Genomic DNA, 23,731 nt, shown 5'->3' with positions numbered 1-23,731 from the left:
TATGTCTGGGCAGTCAGCAGAAGCGTCTTTCTATATGGCTCTAAGCCGTTTGTATAGTATGTATGTATCTAGAAATACACGTACCGTAGGGCACTAGCTAACTAGCGAGACGCTTCAGAGATTGGAATGAGTCGATGCGTGTTTCGTTTTTNTTTTTTCCCTTTGTGATGGACGAGTTTCTTTCTTGGTGCCAAACATGACTTGATTCGACCAACTTCACACCAGCGTCTGTGCGAGAAACCGCCGCAGCGCCTTCCAGGGACGAAAGTATACAACGCACAGGTTGGCGATTGGACCGTCAAAACACAATAACAATATGATAGCACCACCTCGTCCTCCTCCATCTTGGCTGTTCCCCGGATTCTGTAATCGGCCATGCATGGGTGGCAAAAGATTGGCCTAGCCATGGGCAACTTGGTATCTCACCCAGAGTACCCGGAAACAGTGGTATTAGAGGCTCTGTTTTGTCAGGGCCGAGCGACGTTTGGCGGCTCTCATTCAAAAGGACCAAGCGGTATCAATTGCCCGGCGCCAGTGACATATATCGTGTCAAACTCTGGAAGGCTCTCATCAGTCTGTAGGTATAAGCACGGATGCTTTGCAGAAGGAATGTCATGTGCGCCCTGTCAGCTTCTGAGTATTTAGAAAGACAAAGATCCTGCTCCTCTCCATTTTGAAGCAATTTCTCCAAGCAGCAGCACGTCTTTTTTTATTAATCATCACTTTGATTTCGATTTCACAAGTAACCGTTACTAGTTTCTCCCTTGTCGTTACTCCTCACTTGTAATTATCCAGAGCCAACACAATTTTCTTCAGAATGCAATATTCTTTCGTAGCTGCCGTGCTGGCCACTCTCCTCACTACAGCTACTGCTGCACCATCCGATCCCCTGGCTACACGTGTCGGGGTGGTGACCACCAAGGCATCCAAGGGACAGTTGGTACAAAAAAGGGCACCTGTCGCAAAGTCTAGTGATGCGTAAGTTGTTCCATTCATTTTTCTTGCTTTCTCTCTCATCTCTTTTCACTTTTCAACCCAGCTAAAGGCTCATCTTCACACAGCGAGGCCAATCCTTTGGACTCCATCCTTGGTGACGCTGGCGGTACTGGCGGAGCGTAAGTCATGTCAGGTTTATATCAACTACTCGCTCAGTTCTAACACAAGAGACAGTGCCGGGGGACTAGATGGACTCTTTAGCGGAGCAACGGGAGGTAAAGGAGCGTGAGTAACTTCGAATCGTCGCATGAAAACCCTTCAAGAGAGAAATCAATGTAGCTGATTCATCCTAATTAGGGGCGCCGGAGCGGGAGGCCTCGATCAGCTCCTGGGTGGTTTGACCGGTGCTGCCGGAGGTACTGGTGGTGCAAAAGGTGGTGCTGCCGGTCAAGTTGGTCAGCTACTGGGCGGCCTAGCCAGAAGAAACACCACCGATAAAGCACAGCCAGCTAACGAGGACGAGGAAGACGAAGACGAAGACGAAGAAGAAGACGAGTATTGATGCAGGAATTAGTGGCCTACAGACAGCAACGGCCATGACTTGTGTGTGTTGAGTGGTCGAATGGGCCGTTGATTCCACCGTCGTGCTGAACAGCAGACAGACCCTTTCCTATGTGAAGCAACAAAACCGACCAGTGGCTTCGATTTTTCCAGGACATACACTTTATAGCTTCATATCGCTCCTGAATTTCACATTTCCAAAATTATTTTTCTTTTTTTGGTCCTACCTTTTATGGGCAGATCGCGCGGCTGATGCCATGCTTGGCAGCTGAAACAATCAGAGCATGATGAGAGTGCTTCTTGGCCGTCCTGGTGCCTGAAATGAAGCCACTGGATGGTCCAAACTGTGGATATGAATCTTCTAGGCAAGCATGAGTTCTCGTTACGGATATGTAATTGTAGTTCGCAAATCAGAGCATGAATTTTGACATGGTGTTCATCTCTCTCTTTCTCTATGCTGGCTTCATTATCCTTCAAATTCCTGGTGGCGGCTGATCGCCGTCTTCTCCGTCCAAGATGGTGCCCCGGCGAGGCCGCGATTTGAGCTCGGTCTGCACCTCAGTGGCGGTTGTAGTGGCCGTGCCGTCCGAAAGCGGCTTCTCCTTTGCCGACTGGTCCGCCTGCGAGGGATCGAACCTCTTCTGCACGGCCTGGATCATTTTGACAAACCAGTAAAAGTTGAGCGAGTTGAGAGTCAAGTTCGCCCCCAGGTACAAGGCGCCCAGCCAAAGGGGAACGCTGCTCGACTCGGTCACAAACCTCATGGTCGACTCATAACGAGTGGGGACTGTCAGGTTCTGGGCCACATCCGAGGTCAAGGGAATGTACGAAGGCTTGGTCTCCATAGCGCTCCAGATATCGCAAAAGACGCGGTAAGAGTTGTACGTGCCCCATACGAGGCGGCAGGAGAAAAAGGTGGCAATCAGGGCGAGGCCGTTGTACAATTGGATCTTGGAGCCCGTCAGGCCGAGCTTGTCGCAGAACCAGTGGATGTTGAGAAAGGGAGACGACAGCTCCCAGAGGATGAAGGTTGTGCTATAGTAGTTCACGAATGGTCGCTGTTGGAGCACGCGGGTTAGTTACTGCAGATTTAGCGACATGAGATGCCAAAATAGCTTACGAAACCAAAGGAATAGACCAGCAAGGCACTAATGGCATGAGCGAGCATGCCAAGACCAAATATGTGCATGTTGGAAGCTGTGATGATGAGATCCCACAGAAAGTAACCAGCAGCGAGGGCCTGGATCATGGCAATAGCACCAGTGTAGCCATAGACACGCTCTTGAGCATCCATGTTCCAGCGCTCGTCGTCGGCGAAGACAACCCACAAGGCCAGAGCATTGATGGTGGTGCTCTGGACAAAGGAGACGACGTGTACATCCCAGTTGAGCTTCTTGGTCCTCGACAAGCTCTTGTACTGGACTGGAAACACCCAGTTTGAGACTAAAGGGGCGACGACCACATGGACAAAGTGGTAGAACGCGGCTATTATGAGAACCTCATGGATGTGCAGCGGCAGGGTCGGCAGAGAGAGCCAGTCGGCCCATGGCTGCACAGCCTTGGACAAGGCTGGTATCGGGGCGATGGGAAAAGGATCCTTCATATTTTCTTTTCTTTCCTCCTCGTTGAGAAGTGTCAGGGCCCTCTTGTCGTCGTTGTCTGTCTCGGTTGATTTTTCGAAATGGTGAGAGAAGCGTGGAGGAGTAGAATCGAACGTAAGTGAGCGCAGCACTTTTGACTACGCCAGGTCGGTCGAGTGGTCGCCTCTCGTGGAGTTATATACAACTGAAGAGAGCAATCTGGACTTCTGTATGTGTCAGAGAGCGAGGTGGATCAGCTGCCTTGTGCCGAGTTGGTCCAGGTCGTGTGTGACTGTCTGTGTGTGCTGGCTGATGGGTGAGATGTGGGTTCGCGAGCAGAGAGAGCGACAGAGGGAGAGCACGAACAGGGCGATTTTGTCAGGTGAGCCAAGATGGACGAGCGAGTGAGCGATAAGGTAAGAGCCGAGAAGTCAATATAATCAAGCAATCCCATGCAAATCTGAGGGATGACGGAGAGGTAGGTGAGGTACGAAGTCAGTCCGTCCCCAGGAGCTCGAAGCTACAGTAGGTAGGCAGGTACTACTACTACTTTTTTTTTGCGCTGGACTGGTCAGGAGGGCAGTCAAGCACACTTAATAGTAGGGGAGTATGTAGTTGGTCTGAGCGAGGAGTCTCAAAACGCTGTCAGATGAAGAGAAACTGGTATTAATCACCAAGTCAGGCTGTCGGCGGGATCAATGGCACATGCTCCTCTTCTTCTTCTTCTTCTTCTTCCTGCTCTTATTTATTCCAGTACCAGATATATATATATATATATATTTTTGGATGGGAAAATGCCATGACGAGCAGCACCGTTTTCAGGCAAGAAGCCGAATTTGTTGGGACGGACTTAGGATGCTTGTGACCCTGTTCGCTCCTAGTCAAGGTAGCTCTATTGGGTGGTAGCTAAGGTGGCAGCCAAGGCAACTATAGTGGGAGGGGAGCGAGGGTAACTTGGGCACATGGGGAGAGTCACGTCAGGGCCGCATTGCCATGTAGTCGGTCACACATAACGTATGCAAGGGCGTCGACTGTCTAGTAGCGTGCCTATGTAAAAGTTGGTAATGAGGGTATAAACAAAGACGCAGTACATACCAGGTGCACTCCTCCCATGAAAGAAGTTTTTTCTTCTTCTACTTCTTCTTCTCCCTTTCTCCGCCTATTAACCTTGCAAGTGCTGGTTTGATACCATCTTACATGTATACAGAGAGCCCTGGAGGTTTGAGTTGAAAATGTACCATTAGTGGGGTGTGTATCTTGATCTCAACTTCGTTCCGGGTCGGAAAGGGGGGTCCGTTTTGGCCCCGCATTCCAGCTGTTAGGGGACCACATGCAAAGATGTAGGTACCCAGCAGCCAGGTAGTCAATGAGTGGGTGACCCTTATTAGCAGTGGACGTCCCGACCCTGTTGCCCTGCTGCTCAAGTTACCGTATGTGACACATGCGCATTTTCCATTGCTGGTGCGTACATGGTACCTTCGTATCCCCCGTAATGTACAACAACCACCCGCACGAGTTACAACGGAAATTGAGCATAACCCATGTACGCAAATCATAGTCACTGGGCAAGAAAGCTTGGAAATAGCACACGATATAGAGGAAGCGATATCCAGCGGCCATCATTCATCTGTCTTGCTTGTTAAACACCTTTGGATCTTGACGAGCTACCTGCCTGCCTGCGCGCCTGGGAGGACTTGTTGGCCGCTGCGTTGGTCAGTCACCGGCAAGAGCCGCAGACCAGACCACATGACATGTCCGGTGTCCGGTGTTGCGCCTTGTTGATGCTTAGCCGCCCGCAGGAAGTTGGTGTCTGAGCACATCTGAACAGATTCTGAGCAGACGTCTTGTTCGCTACCTGGCGTGCGTTGTCCCTTGCAGCATTACCCACACCTGAGGTCCATCTGCCACGGCGCTCCGGCCCCGGGCCTCGATATCACTACAATCAATAGTTGACCCCGAAGGAGGGGCGAGAAGAGCTGTGGTAGCGAGTCGCGGCGAGGATTCTGCCGCAGAGACTCGAGCCAGCACCAGGATTTACTGGCGGGTCGGATTGCACGCCTTACTCAGGATTGTCAACCGGTTAGACAAAATGGCCGCAGATCTGCTTCATGAACTTCTCACGGCATCGCCGGCAGGGGATCGCCGCGACGCCAAAGCCGAGCCCGCTGATCCAGTTGCCCTTGAATATCTCGCAAGCTTGGCCTCGCTGCCGCTTTCCTCCATCGAGACCACGGAGCAGCAATCGCTGGCCCAGACATCACACTCGCTGCTCCTGTCCTTGCAGGCACTCTCCAAACGATCTCACAAGTCTATTATCGAATCCGCCTCCAATCATGCCAGGCTCAAGACCGCCTTGCCGGCCTTGGCTAGCTCTACCCGGGATCTGAAGACTGCCATTCCCAAGCTAGACAACGAGGCAGTTCATTTCTCCACCACATACCACAAGTCCGGTGAGAATGAATTACTCAATGCCAGGAAGAAAGCCCTCCTCTTGTCGCGGAATGCGGAGCGGCTCATCGATGTGCTCGACCTGCCCACGCTCCTCTCGTCTGCCATCACTTCGGGCTCTTCCGCGGCTGCAGCCAACTATGCATCGGCGTTGGACCTCAGTGGTCACATTAGACGGCTACACTCGCTGTATCCAGAGTCACAACTTGTCGACTCGGTATCTTCCCAGGCCGACGAAGCCATGCAGGCCATGGCCATCAACTTGATTTCTGCCCTTCGTACTCCTGGTTTGAAGCTGGCCTCGGCTCTTAGGACGATCAGCTGGCTACGTAGGGTAGTTCCAGACCTGGATCCCGCTGGTTCTGCAGGAAACGGCGGAGGTCTTGGCGCCCTGTTCCTCGTTTGCCGGTTGTCGACGCTCCTAAATATGCTAGCGGCGCTTGAACCACTTCGAGATTTGGCCGATCAAGAACGGGTGAGGCAGCAGCAGCAAAGCACGGCGGGAGGCTCGTGGTCAGGAGGACAGCAGACCGAGAGATACTTGAAGAGATACATTGAGATATTCCGTGAGCAGAGTTTCTCCATTGTTTCCATGTTCAAGAGCATCTTTCCGGACTCGGGAGATCAGGGCAAGGGCTCGGTGCAGGACGACCCATTGCAGCCAGTGCCCTCGGCTCTCTCGACATTTCCGCTTCATCTTGTGGAGATGCTCATGGAGACTCTGAGGTTGTATCTACCAAACATCAAAGATCAGGCTTCTCGTGAAAGTCTGCTGACGCAAGTACTATACTGTGCTGGCAGCTTGGGCCGACTGGGCGGCGATTTTGGTGTCCTTCTAGCCAGTCTTGATATCGGTGACGGTGCCGAGGACGAATGGGTGGAAGTGGTCAAACGCCACCGGGTCATGGCCGGCCGGCTGGAGTCGATTGTGGGACACAAGGAGAGGCGCCCATCACAAGTGTCGGCAAAGGTTTAAGATGGGAAAAGGAACATAATCACGGAAAACGGAAGCGCGTCTAGATGGCCAAGAAGAAGTCGTTTTTATCTCCCCAACTGAAACAGTGTATGTATTCAAAGTAGGGATTGTAGCTTAACGCGTATAGTCGGGTTAATTTTGCCAAAGGACTGTATAAAAGTTCTCAACTACCAAAAACCTATTACGGGCCGCTTCAACATTAATAGCAACCAAGGATGAGCCGGTCAAGGTTAGAATCAAATCGCCGAAAGATTGTGAAGACCAATAGCAAGTAAATTGCGTCGCTCGTTCAGGATCCTCTTCGATACCCGGCGATTCCGGTGACATCATGCGCCGCTCGGGGCGATCCGGCGTTGTTGGAGTTCCACTAAATATTTGTACGCCAGGACGGAGGGAAAGGGAAGGAAAAAAAAAAAAAAAGGGCTTAGCTCACCTACCCTACCGCGGCCGGGCGACGCGATTACTGTACATTCGGATGTTTAGAGGCCAAAAGGAACGAACTACCTTTCTCTCTCTGTCTCTCTCGCTTTTTCTCTATCCCCTTTCCTGTCTTGTCCGCCATTGTATTACTTGACCTGCTACTAATTCTCTACTTTTCTTCATTCTTTTGTACCAAGAGCTGGTTGGCTGTTTTCTTGATACATTTGATTCTATCAATCTGCCTTTTTTCCTTCCTTCCAATTCTCTGGACCTCTTTTCTTTACACACCAAGAAGAGAGGAGCGGAAGCTGGAAAGGGCAGGAACAAAACTAACTATTACTGCTGCACAAGGACATCATCAAAATACCATCATCGCCTTATGGCCAGATAAAAGCAAGCCCTAGTCTGCTTCGGCAGGGTGTCTGAACTGCAACGCCCCGGTTGGTCTAGGCAATAATACACCAAGATACGAAACATGTCGCAGAGTAGCAATGCGTCTTCTTCAAGTCAGGCACACACACCCTCTGACTGACGCCGCGCGATGGCATACTGACGACCGTCACAAGAGTCCTTTCACTTTGTAGCCGGACTGTGCTCCGGCACCCTGGGCGCCGTTCTCCTACAGCCCATCGACCTGCTCAAGACCCGCGTACAACAGTCGGGCTCGCAGTCGATTCGGACCACGATCCGCGAGATTGCCAAGTCGCCCAATGCTGTTGCCGCCTTCTGGCGCGGCACCGTGCCCTCGACGCTGCGCACCGGCTTTGGCTCCGCCGTCTACTTCACCACCCTGAGCACAATCCGGCAGCATGCGACGCCCCTCGCCCTCGCCGCTTCTTCCTCGTCTGCCTCGTCTTCCTCGTCCGGTCGCTACTCGTCGTCCTCATCCCTCCCAAAGCTGTCCAACACGGCCAATTTGCTCTCGGGCGCCTTTGCCCGTGCCTTTGCCGGCTTCCTGCTCATGCCCTTGACCATTCTCAAGGTCCGCTACGAGTCCAACCTGTACTCGTACACGTCGCTGGCCGGTGCCGCGCGTGACATATATCAGAAGGAGAGGATACGCGGCTTCTTTGCCGGCTACGGAGCCACCGCGGTTCGCGATGCGCCACACGCTGGGCTCTACGTCCTCTTCTATGAACAATTCAAGAAGCGGCTTAGCAAGATCTATGGGCGGAGCAAGGGTGTCGCTGCTGTCGACGGAGCGCAGGCATCTTCCAACATGACCTCTTCCCTGGCGGCCACGATCAATTTCAGCTCCGGGGCCATGGCAAGCGCCACGTGCTCCTTTATCACGAACCCCTTTGATGCCGTCAAGACGCGAATCCAGCTTCAGCCGCACGAATACCGGAATACTCTTCAGGCTATGAGCAAAATGATCACAGAGGAGGGCGTGCGGTCACTATATGACGGACTGGCACTGCGGCTCACGCGGAAAGCCATCAGTTCGGCGCTGGCCTGGATGTTGTATGAAGAAATTATTCGAAGAGCAGAGACTACATTGAGCCGCAATGTAAGCGGTCAGGTATAATATGGTTTTGTATCGTCGCCGTCATCATCATCCTCCTCCTCCCCGTTATTTTCAACGCCCTCTCACCATGAGGGGGAAAAAAGGAACCAGAAAAACCACAGATGTTCTGAGAACGCAGGGCAACCATGATACCAATGCTTAGCTAGCTGAAACAAATCTCATCTCAAGATAGAACCAAGAACCTGCGGTCCAGAGCGAAGAACAAAAATGTCCTTTTGCCCACACCTCACCGTGTCTCTCGTTTCCCACCCCCCCCTCCTCCTCCTCCTCATGTGGGAAGATCCTTTGTCGCATATGCTAACTACGCATTTGCAAAAACGTATTGCGAAGAAAAAATCACGAGAACAGGATTTTGAAATAAACAGGGCCCCCCCAAAAGCGTTCGTTTATGCAGGCCTCCCACCTGCTAGATACATGAGCAAACCAGGAGATCGGCTCCTCCTGCGCTCCTTCTTGCGCACCCACTCGAACTCCGGCTCGAGTGATGCGCCGTGGTGGTGATGCTTGTGCTTCTTGGGCTTGTCTTCAATGGTCATGACCAGCTTCCGGTTGCGCTCCTCTCTGATGATCCTGGTGTGTCTCCACAGGACATCCTGTTCCGCATCCGGAACCCATCTCTTGATCAGCACGAATTCGGGATCCTACAGCGGGAGAAGATGTGATCAGTTCACGTTGTTGGTAAATGCTTGCGACACGTGCAATGATGGGGGGTCCTCTGGTGAAGAGTACGGGGCCACTTACGTTATCGAGCTGGTAGTCAATGTTATACACGCGCAATGTCTCGAACGAGAGGTGTCTCCGAGCCATCCGCGTATAGGTTGGCCTCGTGTCCGGCTCCTTTTCCTTCTTCTTCTCCTCCTTCTTCTCGACCTTTTTGCCGGCGAGGATAGCATTGATCTCCTTCTCGTCCAGGCCGGACTTGAGCAGTTGCTCCTGGAGTCGCAGCTTGTACTCTTTGTCGCGCTGCTCCTTCTCCTCCTTTTCTCTGGCTATCCGGGCAGCCTCGTCCTTCTTGTACTTCTCGACCGCGTCACGGGCCTGCTTCTCCAGGCGCTGCTTCTCGACGCGCTCCTCGTCCTCCTTGCGCAGGCGTTCGACTTCGAGCTTGGTCTTGAGGCGCCTCTCATTCTCCTCGCGCTCCTTGGCCTGGCGGATCTCGTCGAGCTCCTTCTTCATCTGGTGCAGCTCGCGCTCCTCTTTGGCGGTCTTGTTGCGGCGGCGGTCATCCTCCTCAATTTTAGCGACCAACTTTAGTTCCGCGAGTTCCTTGCGGGCCCTTTCGAGTTCATCGTCTTTGCGGTTGCGCGCCAGCTCCCGCTCGACCTCACGCTCGACATCATGGCGACGCGCATCTCTTTCCCGGTAGTACGACGAGGAAGAAGAGTCGGCACGTTCCCGCACGACTTTGGTGTGACGTACGAGCTCCTGGTGGTGTCGGTGGCGCCCGTCGTCGGATGACTCCGAGTCCGAGTCGGAATAGTTAATAATGTGGTTATTGATAATGACAGGAGGGGCGGCGGCGGCGGGAGGAGGAGCAGGAGGAGACCTGGGTGAGCTGTCGCGATGGCGGCGATCCCTTGACCTGGAACGAGCCGTGACCACGGTGCGCTCAGTGTGCTGAGGAATCAGGAAGCGATCACGATCATCATAACGAGGTCGGCGTGGCGCCTCGACATATTGGACGGGAGCACGGACTGGACGCGCAGGTGAGGCGTGATGCCGACTGATATGAATGTCGACATCCGACTCGGAGTCGGAGTATCGTGAGCTGTACCGGCTCATGCTGGCATACACCAAGGAGAGATATATATATATATATATATATATGGATGCAGAAGTTCTTGTCCCGATCAGGATGTGCGCACGTGGGATATAGTACTAGGTATAGAGAGAAAAAAAGGGAGAAAGTGAAAATCCCCCCTCTCCAGAAAGTATGAGAAATACGACTATAATGTCACCTTTTACCCAAATGGGCGATGCAGTGTCGGTGGGGGGAGAAACCGTTTGGACGTTGCGCGAGAGTGTGGCACAGAGCGACATACGCGATGATGACAATCAAATGAGGAAGAAAATCACAGGCGTAAAAATCTGAAGAGACAAGATAAAGAGGGAGGAGGAGGAGAGAGAGGGACAGAAGTAAGAAAAGAATAGACGAAAGGATTCAGATTATCAAAGGAAAGGAACAGAGAGTAAAGTCAAGTCAGCCGGCTGACAATTCGGGTGGGGAGGGGGGGCTGGATTCTGGTCCCGCCCATCTATCGCAGAGAGCAAGAGAGCAGAAGAAAAAAAAAAAAAAGAGTCTGGCTGGGGGTGTGGCCATCGGCTGGCTTGTACATTACGGGAATGATTGGACGTATATCTGGCTAGCTGGCTACAGTAGGCGTGAGAAAGCTCACACAACTTTTACATCTTTGCTCTCAAGCGCTCGTTCGCTCGCTCGCTCAGGCCACTCTAGATTGCTTGTTGAACTCACTCTTACACGCACGCCTGTATCCGATTCTGTGGATACACAGCAGCCGCAGCGCAACGAGGGGGGAAAGAGGGGCTTGCTTGCAATGGGATATTATACATGTATACACACACACACACATATATATATATCTTCACCGGCCAGGCTCTTGTATGTCATCCAGCCAGCAAGTAAAGACACTCATTATGTACTCATTGCTCCGACAGATAGAGGGGTATGTGTGTGTGTGTGTGTGTGTGTGTGTGGGACAATAGCGCAGTGGGCTTTTAGCCGTCCGTCAGTTCGTCTGTCATGTTGGCCATGGAATGACAATCTGGCACGGCAATATTTGGCGTGAGTTAAAACGACAATTCGCTGTATCTACCCCTGGCTGGAAGGATTGTCTTCCCAGTTTCTGCTCCCGCACTTCAAGTCTTTGTAACCTCCAGGGAGCTGAGAGTAAGAGAAGCCGCGCAAGACTAGAGAGACGGGCTGGACCAGAGATAAAGGCAGGCAGGCAGGCAAGCAGGCAGTCAAGGCAAGGTACGAATCGTAGGTAGGTACATGCAAAAAAGACCATGGTTCATCGAGTTATGTGCAGTCTTTGCTGTGTATATCAGGTAGTGGTAGTAGTAGTGGCAGTAGTATTAGGCCGTGTGGAAGCACAGCCGTACCAGAGGCGAATAGGACAAAGATCATGTCAGTGCGATCCCATGCAGCTGAGGTCAATGAGCGAGCCAGCCGGGCAGCCAGCTAGCCAGCCAGACAGCCGGGCAGCAGGGTGGTGGTAACTTACTTTGGAATGGGCGCTGGCATCCGTGATACTACTAGCCAGCAATCTAGGACTCCCCAGGTCATGAGCGGTAGACAGGTTGGCATTTAGGTAGGTAAGATACTTGGGGCGGGGAGTAGACACTGCTTTTGGGTATACTTCAACTAACTAACAATACCTTAATGGACCAGCCAGGGCAAGGTTAGGAGGTATGTACTTGGTAGATTCCTGGCAATTGTCAGTATGCATGTAGGTAGTGGCATTGATGGAGGGGGAGGCCAGAGAGGGGACGACGTCCAGATTGGGTTGGGGGCTGAAAATAGAAGCAAAACATGGTGCCAGATCCCAATGGAATAACCCTGTGAATGTCTACTTTTACATACATTAGTGCCTACCTAGCCCAGGCTCCTCCTGTTCTATATCCGTCCTTGCATGGTAACATTTGTACTAGGATTAGGTAGACTTATTAGTATACATACCTAGTAGTAGACATGTAGAATGGTCATTGAACCCGTGGGTCTCGCCTCTTTTTTGTTCGAGCAATAAGATCGTATCCGTATATTGTTTTGGGCTTGTGATTTGAACCTTTTGGGTTTTTACAAATGCTTCTTTTTCTTCATTTGATTTTCTGTAGTGGGTGTGTGGATGTGTCTGTGTGAAAGAGAGAGAGAAGAGAGAGAGAGAGAGACCCTCCGATCCTGTTTGATTGAGGTTTAGTCGACAACTTGCTGCTGCATAATGAGCTATGTAGCTACACGTTCCCTGACACTATTAACATGGGTCCATTTGGGGGCCATTTCATCCCAAGCAACAAGGCAGAGGTAGGCAAGGTACTGTGGTCTTATGTAGCAGGTAGGTGGTAACAGGGACTTTTTGGTCGCAAGTGGGGAGGGAAACAAGAAAAAGAAAAGAAAACCAAAAGAGACCCCTCATAAAAAGAGGGGCTAGTATTATACGTAAGTCGGGGTGGTAAGGGTTTTTGGTAAGGCTACTACTACTGTACACAGTACACATAGAGCACGCACGTGCATATAATATACCTTGGTATTAATTCAAGTGGACTGAGTTACGAATTACCTATTGTGTATAGGTGAGAAAGAAATAATAAGCCAACATACATCTCGGAGCTAGAGAATGGATTACATTGCATACCTACATACTTACTTACCTACCCAAAGATGCATAAGAATGACGAACGGCCATGTAAGTCAGAAAACAGCCCAGGCCCGAGATGCAATCCTCACTGGTTGGCAAGACAGGCACAACAGCGGTCAGGATGCGAAATCGAGGCCATCTCGGCACTGGTCCTGTTATTCTTGAGGGGGTGGGGGGGGGTTCGATGACCAAATCATCGGAAGTTTTTTTCATTTATTTTATCTCCTACTTGACCTAGTTGGGGGAGAAGGAAAATTTTTTTTTTTTCATTTATCTAGTCGTGTTTATCAATTCTGACTCATTTATAGTATTATTATTTATTATTTTCATTACTGACCTTTTGCTTTGCCTTGCCTCCTTCTTTTGTTTTTAAGCTTTACTCGGTTTCCCACCGGTTCAACCCGTCGTACCGGCCAGTCAGTTCCCCCTGTCGTGCTTAGGTAGGTACGCAGTCTTAGCCCCGGCCACCATACCGACACCAAGAGCCTGGTTTTTTTTTTTCCCTCCCTTTTCTTCCAGCTTGCTGGCATTTGGATAGCGTACTTACAGATTACTCACTGCTTTTTTCTCCGCCATAATCTTGGAACCTTCAATCTGACCTAAGCAGTTCTTGGACAAGTGCTTACTTCTTTCCCATTCTTTCAATCCCAACCGAGGTCAGATGGAAGGAATGTTCAATGAACAAGAATGGGTGATCAGGCATTTTAGGTACTAGACATTTTTGCCTCATCATTATCATGTGTTATAATTCTTGCCACACGTTAAAGAGCTGCACATGACGAGAATTTGTTCTCTAATTCATTTAGTGAGTGAGAAGCATGGAGAGAAGGAGGATGAGAAGAAGAAGAAGAAGACAAAATTCAGGCCGAGTTGACCCATGCATACCTAGTCGGTAACACGATGTTGGACGACCACGTGCTGCAAAGATGGGGCGTTTAGTTCATATCATCATCATCTTCAGCCTCGGGGACTGGCACTTAGGTAGGCCCAGAAAAGTTCCCCGTCTCAAGAGCTGTTTCGGGCTCCTGCTACCATTACCACCTATAGGTTACTTTTCTTTGCCCATAAAGGCGGCTCAATAGCTACGCAAGAGTCATTCCTATTGAGCGGACAGCATGGACGAGGTTCTTCTCCCTCTCTCGGTTCTTGCCACCCTCGATTCATCAATTTTAATTTTATTTCTGTCTTCAGATTTCGTGCTCTCTCCCTCTTTCTGTATTTCGTTCCATGTACTTGACCCGCCGTGCTGGTCCTCGCTCCGCTACAAGCACACACTGCTGACAACGAGACAACAGCCGCACCCCAGGTACAGCAAGTACAGTAAGTATATAGGTAGGTAGCAAAGGTGCATTTCTGTATGTTGGGACTGCGCTCGTCTTGTCTTGAGCAGAAATCATAATGCACATGTGAAACACAACCCGACTGGGCAGACAGGCAGGACAGACAGAGACGCGGCCGCAACTCGCAAGCATCCGCCGCCTTCGCTTACCACTGCAAAAACACGTGGATATCCAGCAAATCCCACACTCACTGCACCAACCCCAGATGCCTCGAGAGCTAACAATACCATGCCGATCCCCAATACATATTCTCAGTATCCACAAGCCAGCAGCAGAGCCCGGACGTCCCAAGAAGATGGTCTGGGCAACTTGACAACCCGTCGAAAGAAGGAGGCCGTGGCTTGCCGACCAACTCACGCAGCCAATCCATCATCACCGTCCGCAGCATCACCCGAGAGCTGGAATTTGGAGACGGGGGGGGAACCGGAGCATGGGCCGCTACGTTTCATCATGCGCCCATTCCTCCCCTGAGCATCCGATCAATGTGCTCCTTACTGTTCTTCTGCGTGAGCTCTAGAGACTGGAGTTTCTTGCCTAGATTCTCGACCTCCTTCTGTGCATCCTTGATCTGCGTGTCCAGCTTGCCCTGGAGGCCCGACATGGGCAGGGCCACGAACCTTTTCAAGCCGTGCAAACATTAGTAAGTCGCTCCTCCAGCAGCAACTCGGTGATACGGATGGCATATCCCGCAACGACGTGGAGATGGAATGATGACATGTGAAGAAGGGAAGGGAAGGGGTAGGATTTAGAGAGAGGGAGAGAGCGTGTGAGAGGGAGGGGGAGGGGGAGAGAGAGAGAGATAACAAATAGGGGTGAAAGAGGGGAGGGGTGGTGGTGGAACACACATCTTGCCAACGCCTTCATAGACACCTGTATCAGCTGGCAGTGCCGAGACTTCAGTCTGTGTCAATTGCGCCATTCGGAGCTCGCGCTGCTTCGACGCCTGCTGCGTCCGTACCAGCGAGATCTGCTGCTGGGCCACGATGGCCTGCGTTTCAATCTCGCGAACGAGCTAGAAGAAGCCTTTGGTTAGCTGAAGCAAGGTCGAATCAATCGGGAGGGGAGATGGGGCACACAAAAAAAATGCGTTACACCTTACCTTCTGTAGAGCCTCGTTGGAGATGGACATTTTGGAACAGGACTGGAGGACAGAGGGTTGGCAGGACGAGTATGAAAAAGTAACTGGTCTCTTACAACCCGTTTTGGCTTGACATGCACGTCTCTGTATTGAGAGAATGGGGAACGAGCTGAGGGTGGTCAACGTATCCGGTCTTGATGCGCTGGATTAGGTATGTAGTCAAGGTAGGTTTTAGGTAGTACGTAGCCTAACATTGTAATCAATGGCTGGCTCCCTGTAATGTGGGGGAGGGGGGGGAGAGAAAGAGAGAGACAGAGCGCCGCCGACTGTGGTGGGTAGGTGGGTGGGTGCCAGAGTTACGTAGGTACATTACATTTACATTACCTTGGCCAATCCAGCATGATGGTCCCTGAGCCGCCAAAGTTGAGCCTCGCGCTGTCACCAAGTATTGATGACCGCTGGACAGACAATAAATTAATACCTAAGTCAAAGTATATCGTGCGTGCCATGCTCATCCATGTATTCTGCTAAAATGGGTCAATTCAAATCAAATCCTGCCAGCCTACATAGTCCCTAGTAGGTATCCAGATGCCTGTCTGCCTGTGTAACTAGTCCATCAAAAGGCATTCATTTACCTACATTCATAACTTGACAGCCATTTAATATCTCGTTTTTTTTGGTTTCAAATCTCTGCCTCTTGCAAGAACCCCATAGATTCTATTTGTAATATGCAAGTGAGGTCATTCCATAGCAGAAATTCTCCATTTACATTTGTTCGTGATGGATCTATCCCGTCGGCCCGTAGTAGAAAACGGTTGCCTTTTTCTCATATCCCACCAGTGCAGTTGGAAACTTGAGGGCAAACATGAATGTATGTCTACTTATGAAGCCTGCCCCGTCCCCCACAGCGCCGAACCTACCTTAGCCGTCCATCCCAGATCAGCCTTGAATGACCCCGATCCCGTTACAGACTTACTTCATCCCATCACGTCCTAGACTTTCTACGCTACACCAAACCATCGCCATGCAGTCAGTCCCTAGGATGTCTGACTATGAATGCTCCTCTTTCCCGCCACTCTTCTTAAGAGTATTGCGCGTTGAGGCTACATCGTCAGAATCTTGCGCTGAGCCGTGACGAATACTGCCCCGTCTGGAAGCTCTCGCCACCATGCCAGGGAAATACCTTGGCTCGTGTCCAGAGGTGTGCGAACGGTCGCTTGATTGCACCTGGCCTTGCACTTCTTGGAGTGCAGGACTGTTGACCTTGCTCTCTAGAAATGATGCGTGTTTGGATGTCGATTTTGGAGAAGCTGGTACTGCAGCAACGGTGCTTTGCTGCTCTCGGACCTTGAGGTGCCCGGAGCCCCCAGGCGCTGCTGGCTGCGTGTATCTTGAAATCCTACTACAAGTTAACCAACCGACCTCTTTGCGACGTTCATCAAGGGCAACCTTACATGTGATGCTCTTCGACCCATGTATGGTGTCGGAACTCCTCTCGACGATCAGGCACATTGGTCTTGACCATGTTGTTCCCCTCTTTGCCGGGGAGGTGGAAATTGTCTCCAAGCCATTGTTGTTTGACCGAGTATTCATAACCACTTTGCTTGACCGAGTTCTTTGCAAACTCACACATGTCTACAGGGCTGAGCTTGTAGATCTGCGCCGCGACTGCATATTCCTCGATCAGAGGCTCCTTTGTGAAGGCAAATTGCAGCGGATCATCGGTGGACAGAGACACATTCAAGCCACGCTTGAAGTACTGATGAAAGGGGTTCCTTTCGTAGGCGAGGAAGAGGGCATTGTTGCTGAGAGGAGACATGGCGATACCAATCTGTTCGAGGTAAAACAGGTACTGCAGCAACGGCACCTTCCTTAGCAGGAGGCCGTGGCTGATGCTGTGACAGCAGAGTAGAGCCACAGCAAGGTGCTCGCTATCTCCGGCCTCGCCACAGTGCGGCCGTAGGAGGAAGGTATTGAAACCACGTTGGCGTCGCCAAAAGTTGAGCGACGTCATGTTGGCAAACAGGTAGTAGATCCAATAACTATACGGAGGGTTCTGCTTGGAATGCCAATCCTTGGGCACTGGGTACTTCTTGAAGAGCCGGCGCTCAACCTTGCTTTCATCATCCACACTGTCAAAGCCAATGACTCTCTGCAGGAATATGTGCAGCTTGGGATGGCTCTGCGGATCTTTGGTCACTTCGAATAGGGGCTGGAAGACGTTTTTGATCACCTCTTCGAAGCTCTCCATCATGCCTGTAGCCTTATAAACGTCGTACAGTCGTGGGATCTGAATGAGCCACCGAACATTGTGGGAGAAGAGCTTATTGTCAACAACCCAAGCAGCCAGCTTGTCCCATTCGTCCAAGGTCCTACCGTAAATGGAAATTCGCCACTCCACCATCTGATACTTGCTAGACTCGAGGTCGGCTATGACTTCTTTGGTGATTTCGGCCAAGTATCTGCCGTTGATGTGGTTGTCCGTTTTCAGAAAGATGGTCCTCAGGCGGGATTCTCCTATCGGGTTGTACTTGAGGTTGAACTTGTCAAATCGATGGAACGAGTCCACGTGGGCGTGCATATCAAGCGTGTCGATGCTTAGATCATACGCCGTGAGGTTGATACTCTCAAAGACCTCGGCCAAAGTGAGTAATTTGCCATCCCTAATCAAGACTGGCTCATCAGGACACTTCTTCATCTTGCTCTTGATGAAACGGAGCAGATGCTTTTGATTCATACATGCTGAATGATGAACGTGAGTATCAACCTTTCTCACATTGTAGAAATCTCGGTGGGGCACTTTTTTGCTGTCGGCAGTCTCCTGATACTCGTTCAAGAGCACGTAGAGATTAAATTTCCCTTCGAGATACTGCAAGCGTCGAAAGGCAAAACTCTTGCTTGGTCCATCGGACGAGATGGACAGGATCGTTTCCAGATCTACGTAAAAGTCCTTGAGCGTTGGCACGCCAATGATTGGCGCATTGGTACGATCTGCCCCGTCGTTCTCGAACACTTGGTAGACACTGTTCTCGTCAAGCCGGAAGGTATATTCGCTGGCCATGGGCAGAGGCAAGAGGTCCTCCATATCAAAGTCCTCGCCAATATCGTGACCGGGTTTGCGTTTCTTGGACGTTCTCCTCCTCGGGTGCTCATTGGTCGCGCTGCTTGGCTCCGCACTTGAGGGTTCCTGATCGGAGCCTAAAGGGAGCACCACGCTGCTGTTCAGACTGTTCGCCGCTGCATTTGCCTGGGCCGTGTAAGGCCCGACCCATGCAGGCTCAGGAGGCGGCGGGTAGATATCCCAACCAGGATCGTCCTTGGGGTTGTCGCCGTCCCTCTGCAACGAGAGACGTATGTATTTGTGACGAATGTCCAGACATTTCTGAATATTGCCAAAGATCGAGCTTAGCTCAGCAGCGATGTGGGGATCTGTGTCTGCGAAACCACTGCCAATACCAGCAGCCGCGCCATCGGGTAGGCCCATGTCGGGCTGCACGGGATCATCCAAGGTTACAGACTCCTCACGGGACTGCAATGCAGCAGGTGATTGACCACTGCTATGGCCAACAAGCGAGGGCCGCGTCGCGGTGCGCGGTGCTGACTCTGGCCCCATAGGAACATCTCTAATGCTGAGACCACCGACGTCGGGCAGCCTGTTGTAGCTTGGGAGCCTGTTGTAGCCTGAAGCAGATGGAGGCAAGGACAGAGAGCTTGTACTTGGGTGGAGGTTTGCAGGGTGAGGGTGAGAGGTGATGCTCTGCTGCGCAGCGGCCGCAGCGTGTGGCTGAGGTCCAACAGTCTCATGGAGTTTGGCAAAGCCGGTGGAAAATACTGGACTGGCCGGGGCAGTGGCTTGCGATTGCCCCCAGTTGCTACCGTCTGCTCTGTGCTGACTTCTCTGGTAGAACAGCTTCGCGTCGGTCTGGGTCATCTGGCGCTCGGCTACGGGGTCGTAGTATGCTGTCCGCTTGGGAACGTCGCGAGGCAGCATGCCTTCAGCGCTGCCGTCTCCCTCGATATCATGGCGACCGGCATGTTCATCGACGTCCGAGTCCTCGACACTTCCAACGACCTCGGACTCAAACTCATCGTCCTCGGAAGGCAAATCGACGGGCGCAAGCTCTTTGGGCGACGTGGACCCGGACTGTGGCTCCGTTGTCGACATTGTTATTCTCTTGAAGCAATCAAGAGGAGCTGCATATGATGAGAAGCTGCGCGGCTCTACTCTGCGTACAACTCACCGTCAGCTTCGCGTCGAATCGCTGGCGGTTTGCCAAGCTACTGTGCATGGGTGTAGGTGCATGGTCGAGGTGTATGCAACGAGCATGACTCACCGTCGAATGGAGGATGCTGATGCTGTTGCTGTCGTCGGCCGGGGCCGAGGTGAGTGATGGGAGAACGAAGAGGAAATAGGTTATAGGTGTTCGGGTGGATTGCCGGACCTCGCCAGTCAGGTAGGTGAAGCTGGCCTAGTTGACGTTCGAGGTCCAGGTATATACGAATATATATATATGCAATGCAACCTACCTTAATGTAGCGAGCCCTTGCAGGATTAGTTGAGAGAACAGCGGTCGAACTCAAGGGCGGGGCTTAGCGCCGGTTGATTAGCACGTGTTGGATTCCTTGGGCGTCTTCTGACGTGGTCCTTTCTTTTTTCTGTTTTCTTTTCCAACTGTTCTATTTTCTTTCTTGGTTTCATTTTTCCCCCCACCTTTTTCCTTTTTCTTCAGAACCCTTTCTCAGACTCGAATGGAGATATCTACCGGAGTATATACCTCGTAGAGCTGGTTATAACGATAAGTCATGCATTAGGATTACGCACATTTGTATAAAGGTGTGTAGGGCCCCATGCAATAGTGAATTGATGCATACTTAAATGTAGATGGGTATCTATCTGCATGAGTAAAATAGGTAGTATAGAGGTACGAGACACTACTTAGGTCTATGGCCACTGTGCCCGCAGTTCGCAGCTTCCACACCTCGACTTCTTGACCCAAAATACGAGGAACGCTCGAGTATAATGCCGTTATACGCACGTGGTATATCACGTACATTCCGCTCCCTCTCAGCCTGTCTTGATGTGCAGACAACGGCCGGTTGATATCAAACATGTGGCGTGTGTACATTCTCCCAGGCTTCTTCAATGAGATTCTTTTTTTTTTTCCTTTTTTTTTTTAAACGCCGTCACTTATTGCAAGGACTGGCTAGTAGTAGTAGTTGGTAACTCTGTCACCCATTGTCTTCACCTTGCATCAACGAATCACGTCACAAAGCATACTTCTGTAACAGTGCAATCAACATGTATGTTTTTATTGGCGAGGTGTTTTCCATGCTTCCTAGACCCTATTCTTGCTGAGAGGCTCGTGTCTTCTTATCTGGCCTGCTACTGCACATACGCTTGCTCGCAAAATCATTACCACCTCTGCGGTAGGTAGCATTAACCCGTCTTTTTGTGTCTGGGTGCTCCCGATCGTGGCCCGGAGTCCAGGGAGTACAAGCCGCCCGCGGAGAACACCACGATCGCGCCAACCAATGTTCCAGGAGCTAGGCGATTTCCGAACAGCCAGATGCTCAGTAGCAGACTCACCAACTTCCGAATGTTGAGCACGATAGTGACGGTCAGCGCCGACGAGACCGCTGCTAGTAGGTTGACGCCACGAATACATGCGTACTGCGTTAGCACGTTAAGCGCCAAGAAGACGACCTGGCTGGGTATGTGGATTTCCTTCAGACTGTCGCGGATCGAGTTAGGCATATTGGCAGGCAGCGCAAGCTGTTCTACGTATGCCGGCAGAGTCAACGGCGGGCTGTTGGCAAGTCTCATAAATTGCCGGTAAAGCGAAGTGCTGAAGGGTAGGAACAAAGGCAGCGAGAGCAGATGGGAGTAGAATAGATTTTCCTTCCAATGGCCGCCATACTTTTTGTACGTTTCCTCAGTATAGAGTCCCATGACGGCCGAGAGGGATTGCGCAACAAATAGTATAATGAGCCCTCTGCTGAAGGTCGAAGACGATTCACTAGTCTCATCTGTCGGCTTGCCCTGAAGCTCAAGTTAGCCAGCATTGCACAGGGGTTTCTAGATTTTGGACAAGACCGTCGTCATACCTTGGACTGTGCATCCGACCAGGCAGCTGTGATTACGCCAGTGGTCAAGAGAAGTACGGCGACCACTTGAATTCGTGAGTACTTCTTGCCCCACAGACTTCCAGCAATCATGGTAGTAATGCTGCCGCCGGATCTGAGGATAATGTGAACGGGCACAGATATGTCGTAGCTAAAGGCATGATTGTTGAGCACATTGATGCCGAAGAATAGGACGATATTGATGAGCCAGCGGCGGATCGGGACCTTGTTTGGCGCAATGAAGAACGGCGGGCGTGAGCTGTCGAACTGAGAGACGTAGCCGGTGATGGCAACAAAGAGGAATTGGACGAATGTGAGAAGAGTTCCTATGATTTTTTCCGTGCATAAGCGCATGTCACCCCCACGAAGCAATGCTTTAGACAGCTTATAGGTAATATTGCGTACCACTAGCAGGCTCGACCCTGTGGTTATGACTAGTGTCAGCTTGATGTTCTTGCTCGTGAATGGTACAGCCTCGCGCGTAGTCGAGGCCGCAAAGGCTTGCTCACTTGATAATTGCTTCGAGAGCAAATACCTGCATAGTCCCACATCAGCCCATCTTGTTACTGCCTAGGTATGTATGTATATAGGAAGGTAGGTGGTAGTAGGTAGGTGATGATACGGCCCGGTGACTGGACTGGACCAACCAAAGAAAGGTACGGCAGGAATTACTCACATTGGAACAGCAACCCCCAAAGATGAGACTCAGCATGGCCCCAACGGCCAGCCACTGAGGAATCGTCTCAATGAAGATGCGGCCAGCGAGGCCCACGAGTTTGGAATAGGCGGGTCGCTGGTCGGTGATGCCGTACATCTGGGCCTTTTCGAGCGAAGGCCCAGCATTAATCACCTTTGGGGTCACTGGGTCGCCATTCTTCTGAACGGCATGCGTCTCTCGCAGGGTCTGGCGTCGCCTCGCCGTCGATCGGGAAGTCATGGAGGTTGACCGAGTATCGTAACGAGTGTGGGCGTGTCAGAGTGCAACTTTTTGTAAATCTGCTGCTCGACTGCTAGCTGGCCGGACAGGCCGGGGATAGTATAACCTGCTGTGGCTGTACTATGCACAGAGGACACTGGAGCAATGGGACAGGCCCGAGCAGCGTGGTGTTGAACGAAACGGGAGGGAGAAAGATGTCGCGTGTTTGTCGGCGCTGGCGAAAAGAAAAGAAAAGTGGCAAGACGAAAGAGAAGGTAGGTTGAACGTATGTACGTAGGTAAGTACCAGACACTTTTAGGTAGGCACGTAGTGGGGAGAGCTACATGTACGGCACCTGTAGGGGAGCAGCTGAGAGGTACCTACCTACCTTAACGTTGTCAAATTGTAGCAAGAAAAACAAGAGCAGAATTCAGATTTCAATATGCAATCAAGATGATAAATTGACGGTGAATTCTCTCGCCTTTCTACACGCCTTTACTTTTGCACGCATTGCTGTACAACGTCGTGTCGTTTTGTCTGGTAGCTGGCCCGGGATTGTTCTTTTGCACTCTTCATCGATAGCGCCTTGTAGGTACCTCGAGGCTGTATTTATTCACATAACTTGAAGCATTTGCACTACACACTTCCTAGTTCTTACTAACTTATCGATGCTTTCGGTTTATAATTTCAACAACTCATCTTTTTGATGTAGTTACAGGACAAACCCTTTGAAGACAGTCCCGTCTTGTCCTGGACCAAGAAGGGAGAGAAAAAAACAAAACAAAAGGTCAACTACTTTGGACAACTGGAACTGGCCGTGTCATAGAAGCGAGCTCCGGTACTCACGTGCAACCGCTCTAACAAGTGGGCTTCAATTGGATCGGGAACTCAAGATCCAGCGTCACCGCTGCTTGTTAAGGGTCAAATAAGCTTTTTTTCCGCCGCCATTGGACTAATAACATTAAACCTAGGTCTAGATAAATTCAGTCCTTGATCGACCGTAGTCAATCTGCATCATGGCAAATCGATTTGCAAATCCATCCAACTCTTGCCTGAACATAAATTACAGCCGAGCTTCTGAAAATGATCAACCACCTGGCCTCCTCTTGCTTACAACAAAAATGGCTACCTAGGTACATAACGTATATCACTTTTGGCCAGGTGGCCCCCAAACATGTCAATCCTATTTGGCAACCCGACCCGGCCCAAAAAGAAGCCTTGTCATTCGTTCCCTAAACCTTCCACGCCTTTACCTACCTGAGGTACATTAAGGTAGGCATCCCACAAGTGCCGGGGCCTATCTCGATCGAGGACCCCTGGGCCACAGCTCGAGCTCGTCGGCCCGCTGCTCCTGGTAGAAGGGCTTGATGGAGGAGTGGATGTCCAGTAATGCGATTGGCTGGTTTCGTCCAAAGTACATCTCCAACCGCTTGGTGAACTCCCCCCCCC

General features: G+C 51.2%; 8 protein-coding genes across 8 annotated transcripts; 3 read left to right on the top strand and 5 right to left on the bottom strand.

Moving 5' to 3' along the window:
• Positions 1-817: 817 nt before the first annotated feature.
• On the top strand, positions 818-1,498 carry PFICI_00629 (uncharacterized protein; the record flags this gene model as incomplete). Its single annotated transcript, XM_007829210.1, has 4 exons — positions 818-978; positions 1,062-1,115; positions 1,171-1,221; positions 1,294-1,498. 4 exons carry the CDS (start codon positions 818-820, stop codon positions 1,496-1,498), a joined length of 471 nt encoding a protein of 156 aa, XP_007827401.1.
• A 472-nt stretch (positions 1,499-1,970) lies between these two features.
• PFICI_00628 (uncharacterized protein) lies at positions 1,971-3,100 on the bottom strand (the record flags this gene model as incomplete). The annotated part of the gene is made up of 2 exons (XM_007829209.1): positions 1,971-2,555; positions 2,618-3,100. 2 exons carry the CDS (start codon positions 3,098-3,100, stop codon positions 1,971-1,973), a joined length of 1,068 nt encoding a protein of 355 aa, XP_007827400.1.
• Positions 3,101-5,166: 2,066 nt separating this feature from the next.
• On the top strand, positions 5,167-6,501 carry PFICI_00627 (uncharacterized protein; the record flags this gene model as incomplete). The annotated part of the gene is made up of 1 exon (XM_007829208.1): positions 5,167-6,501. The coding sequence occupies one exon, from the start codon at positions 5,167-5,169 to the stop codon at positions 6,499-6,501; it is 1,335 nt and encodes a 444-aa protein (XP_007827399.1).
• Positions 6,502-7,412: 911 nt separating this feature from the next.
• Positions 7,413-8,449, top strand: PFICI_00626 (Solute carrier family 25 member 38; the record flags this gene model as incomplete). The annotated part of the gene is made up of 2 exons (XM_007829207.1): positions 7,413-7,427; positions 7,490-8,449. The coding sequence occupies 2 exons, from the start codon at positions 7,413-7,415 to the stop codon at positions 8,447-8,449; spliced, it is 975 nt and encodes a 324-aa protein (XP_007827398.1).
• Positions 8,450-8,835: 386 nt separating this feature from the next.
• PFICI_00625 (uncharacterized protein) lies at positions 8,836-10,231 on the bottom strand (the record flags this gene model as incomplete). The annotated part of the gene is made up of 2 exons (XM_007829206.1): positions 8,836-9,090; positions 9,191-10,231. The coding sequence occupies 2 exons, from the start codon at positions 10,229-10,231 to the stop codon at positions 8,836-8,838; spliced, it is 1,296 nt and encodes a 431-aa protein (XP_007827397.1).
• Positions 10,232-14,613: 4,382 nt separating this feature from the next.
• On the bottom strand, positions 14,614-15,294 carry PFICI_00624 (uncharacterized protein; the record flags this gene model as incomplete). The annotated part of the gene is made up of 3 exons (XM_007829205.1): positions 14,614-14,782; positions 15,011-15,177; positions 15,265-15,294. The coding sequence occupies 3 exons, from the start codon at positions 15,292-15,294 to the stop codon at positions 14,614-14,616; spliced, it is 366 nt and encodes a 121-aa protein (XP_007827396.1).
• Positions 15,295-16,293: 999 nt separating this feature from the next.
• On the bottom strand, positions 16,294-19,408 carry PFICI_00623 (uncharacterized protein; the record flags this gene model as incomplete). Its single annotated transcript, XM_007829204.1, has 2 exons — positions 16,294-16,642; positions 16,698-19,408. 2 exons carry the CDS (start codon positions 19,406-19,408, stop codon positions 16,294-16,296), a joined length of 3,060 nt encoding a protein of 1,019 aa, XP_007827395.1.
• A 1,272-nt stretch (positions 19,409-20,680) lies between these two features.
• PFICI_00622 (uncharacterized protein) lies at positions 20,681-22,303 on the bottom strand (the record flags this gene model as incomplete). Its single annotated transcript, XM_007829203.1, has 5 exons — positions 20,681-21,283; positions 21,349-21,692; positions 21,772-21,788; positions 21,876-21,901; positions 22,043-22,303. 5 exons carry the CDS (start codon positions 22,301-22,303, stop codon positions 20,681-20,683), a joined length of 1,251 nt encoding a protein of 416 aa, XP_007827394.1.
• Between the last annotated feature and the right edge of the window lie 1,428 nt (positions 22,304-23,731).

The sequence above is a fragment of the Pestalotiopsis fici genome, assembly GCF_000516985.1.
Source record: "Pestalotiopsis fici W106-1 unplaced genomic scaffold PFICI_Scf_1, whole genome shotgun sequence".
Taxonomy (NCBI): domain Eukaryota; kingdom Fungi; phylum Ascomycota; class Sordariomycetes; order Amphisphaeriales; family Sporocadaceae; genus Pestalotiopsis; species Pestalotiopsis fici.
This window is presented reverse-complemented; position numbering and strand designations above follow the sequence as displayed.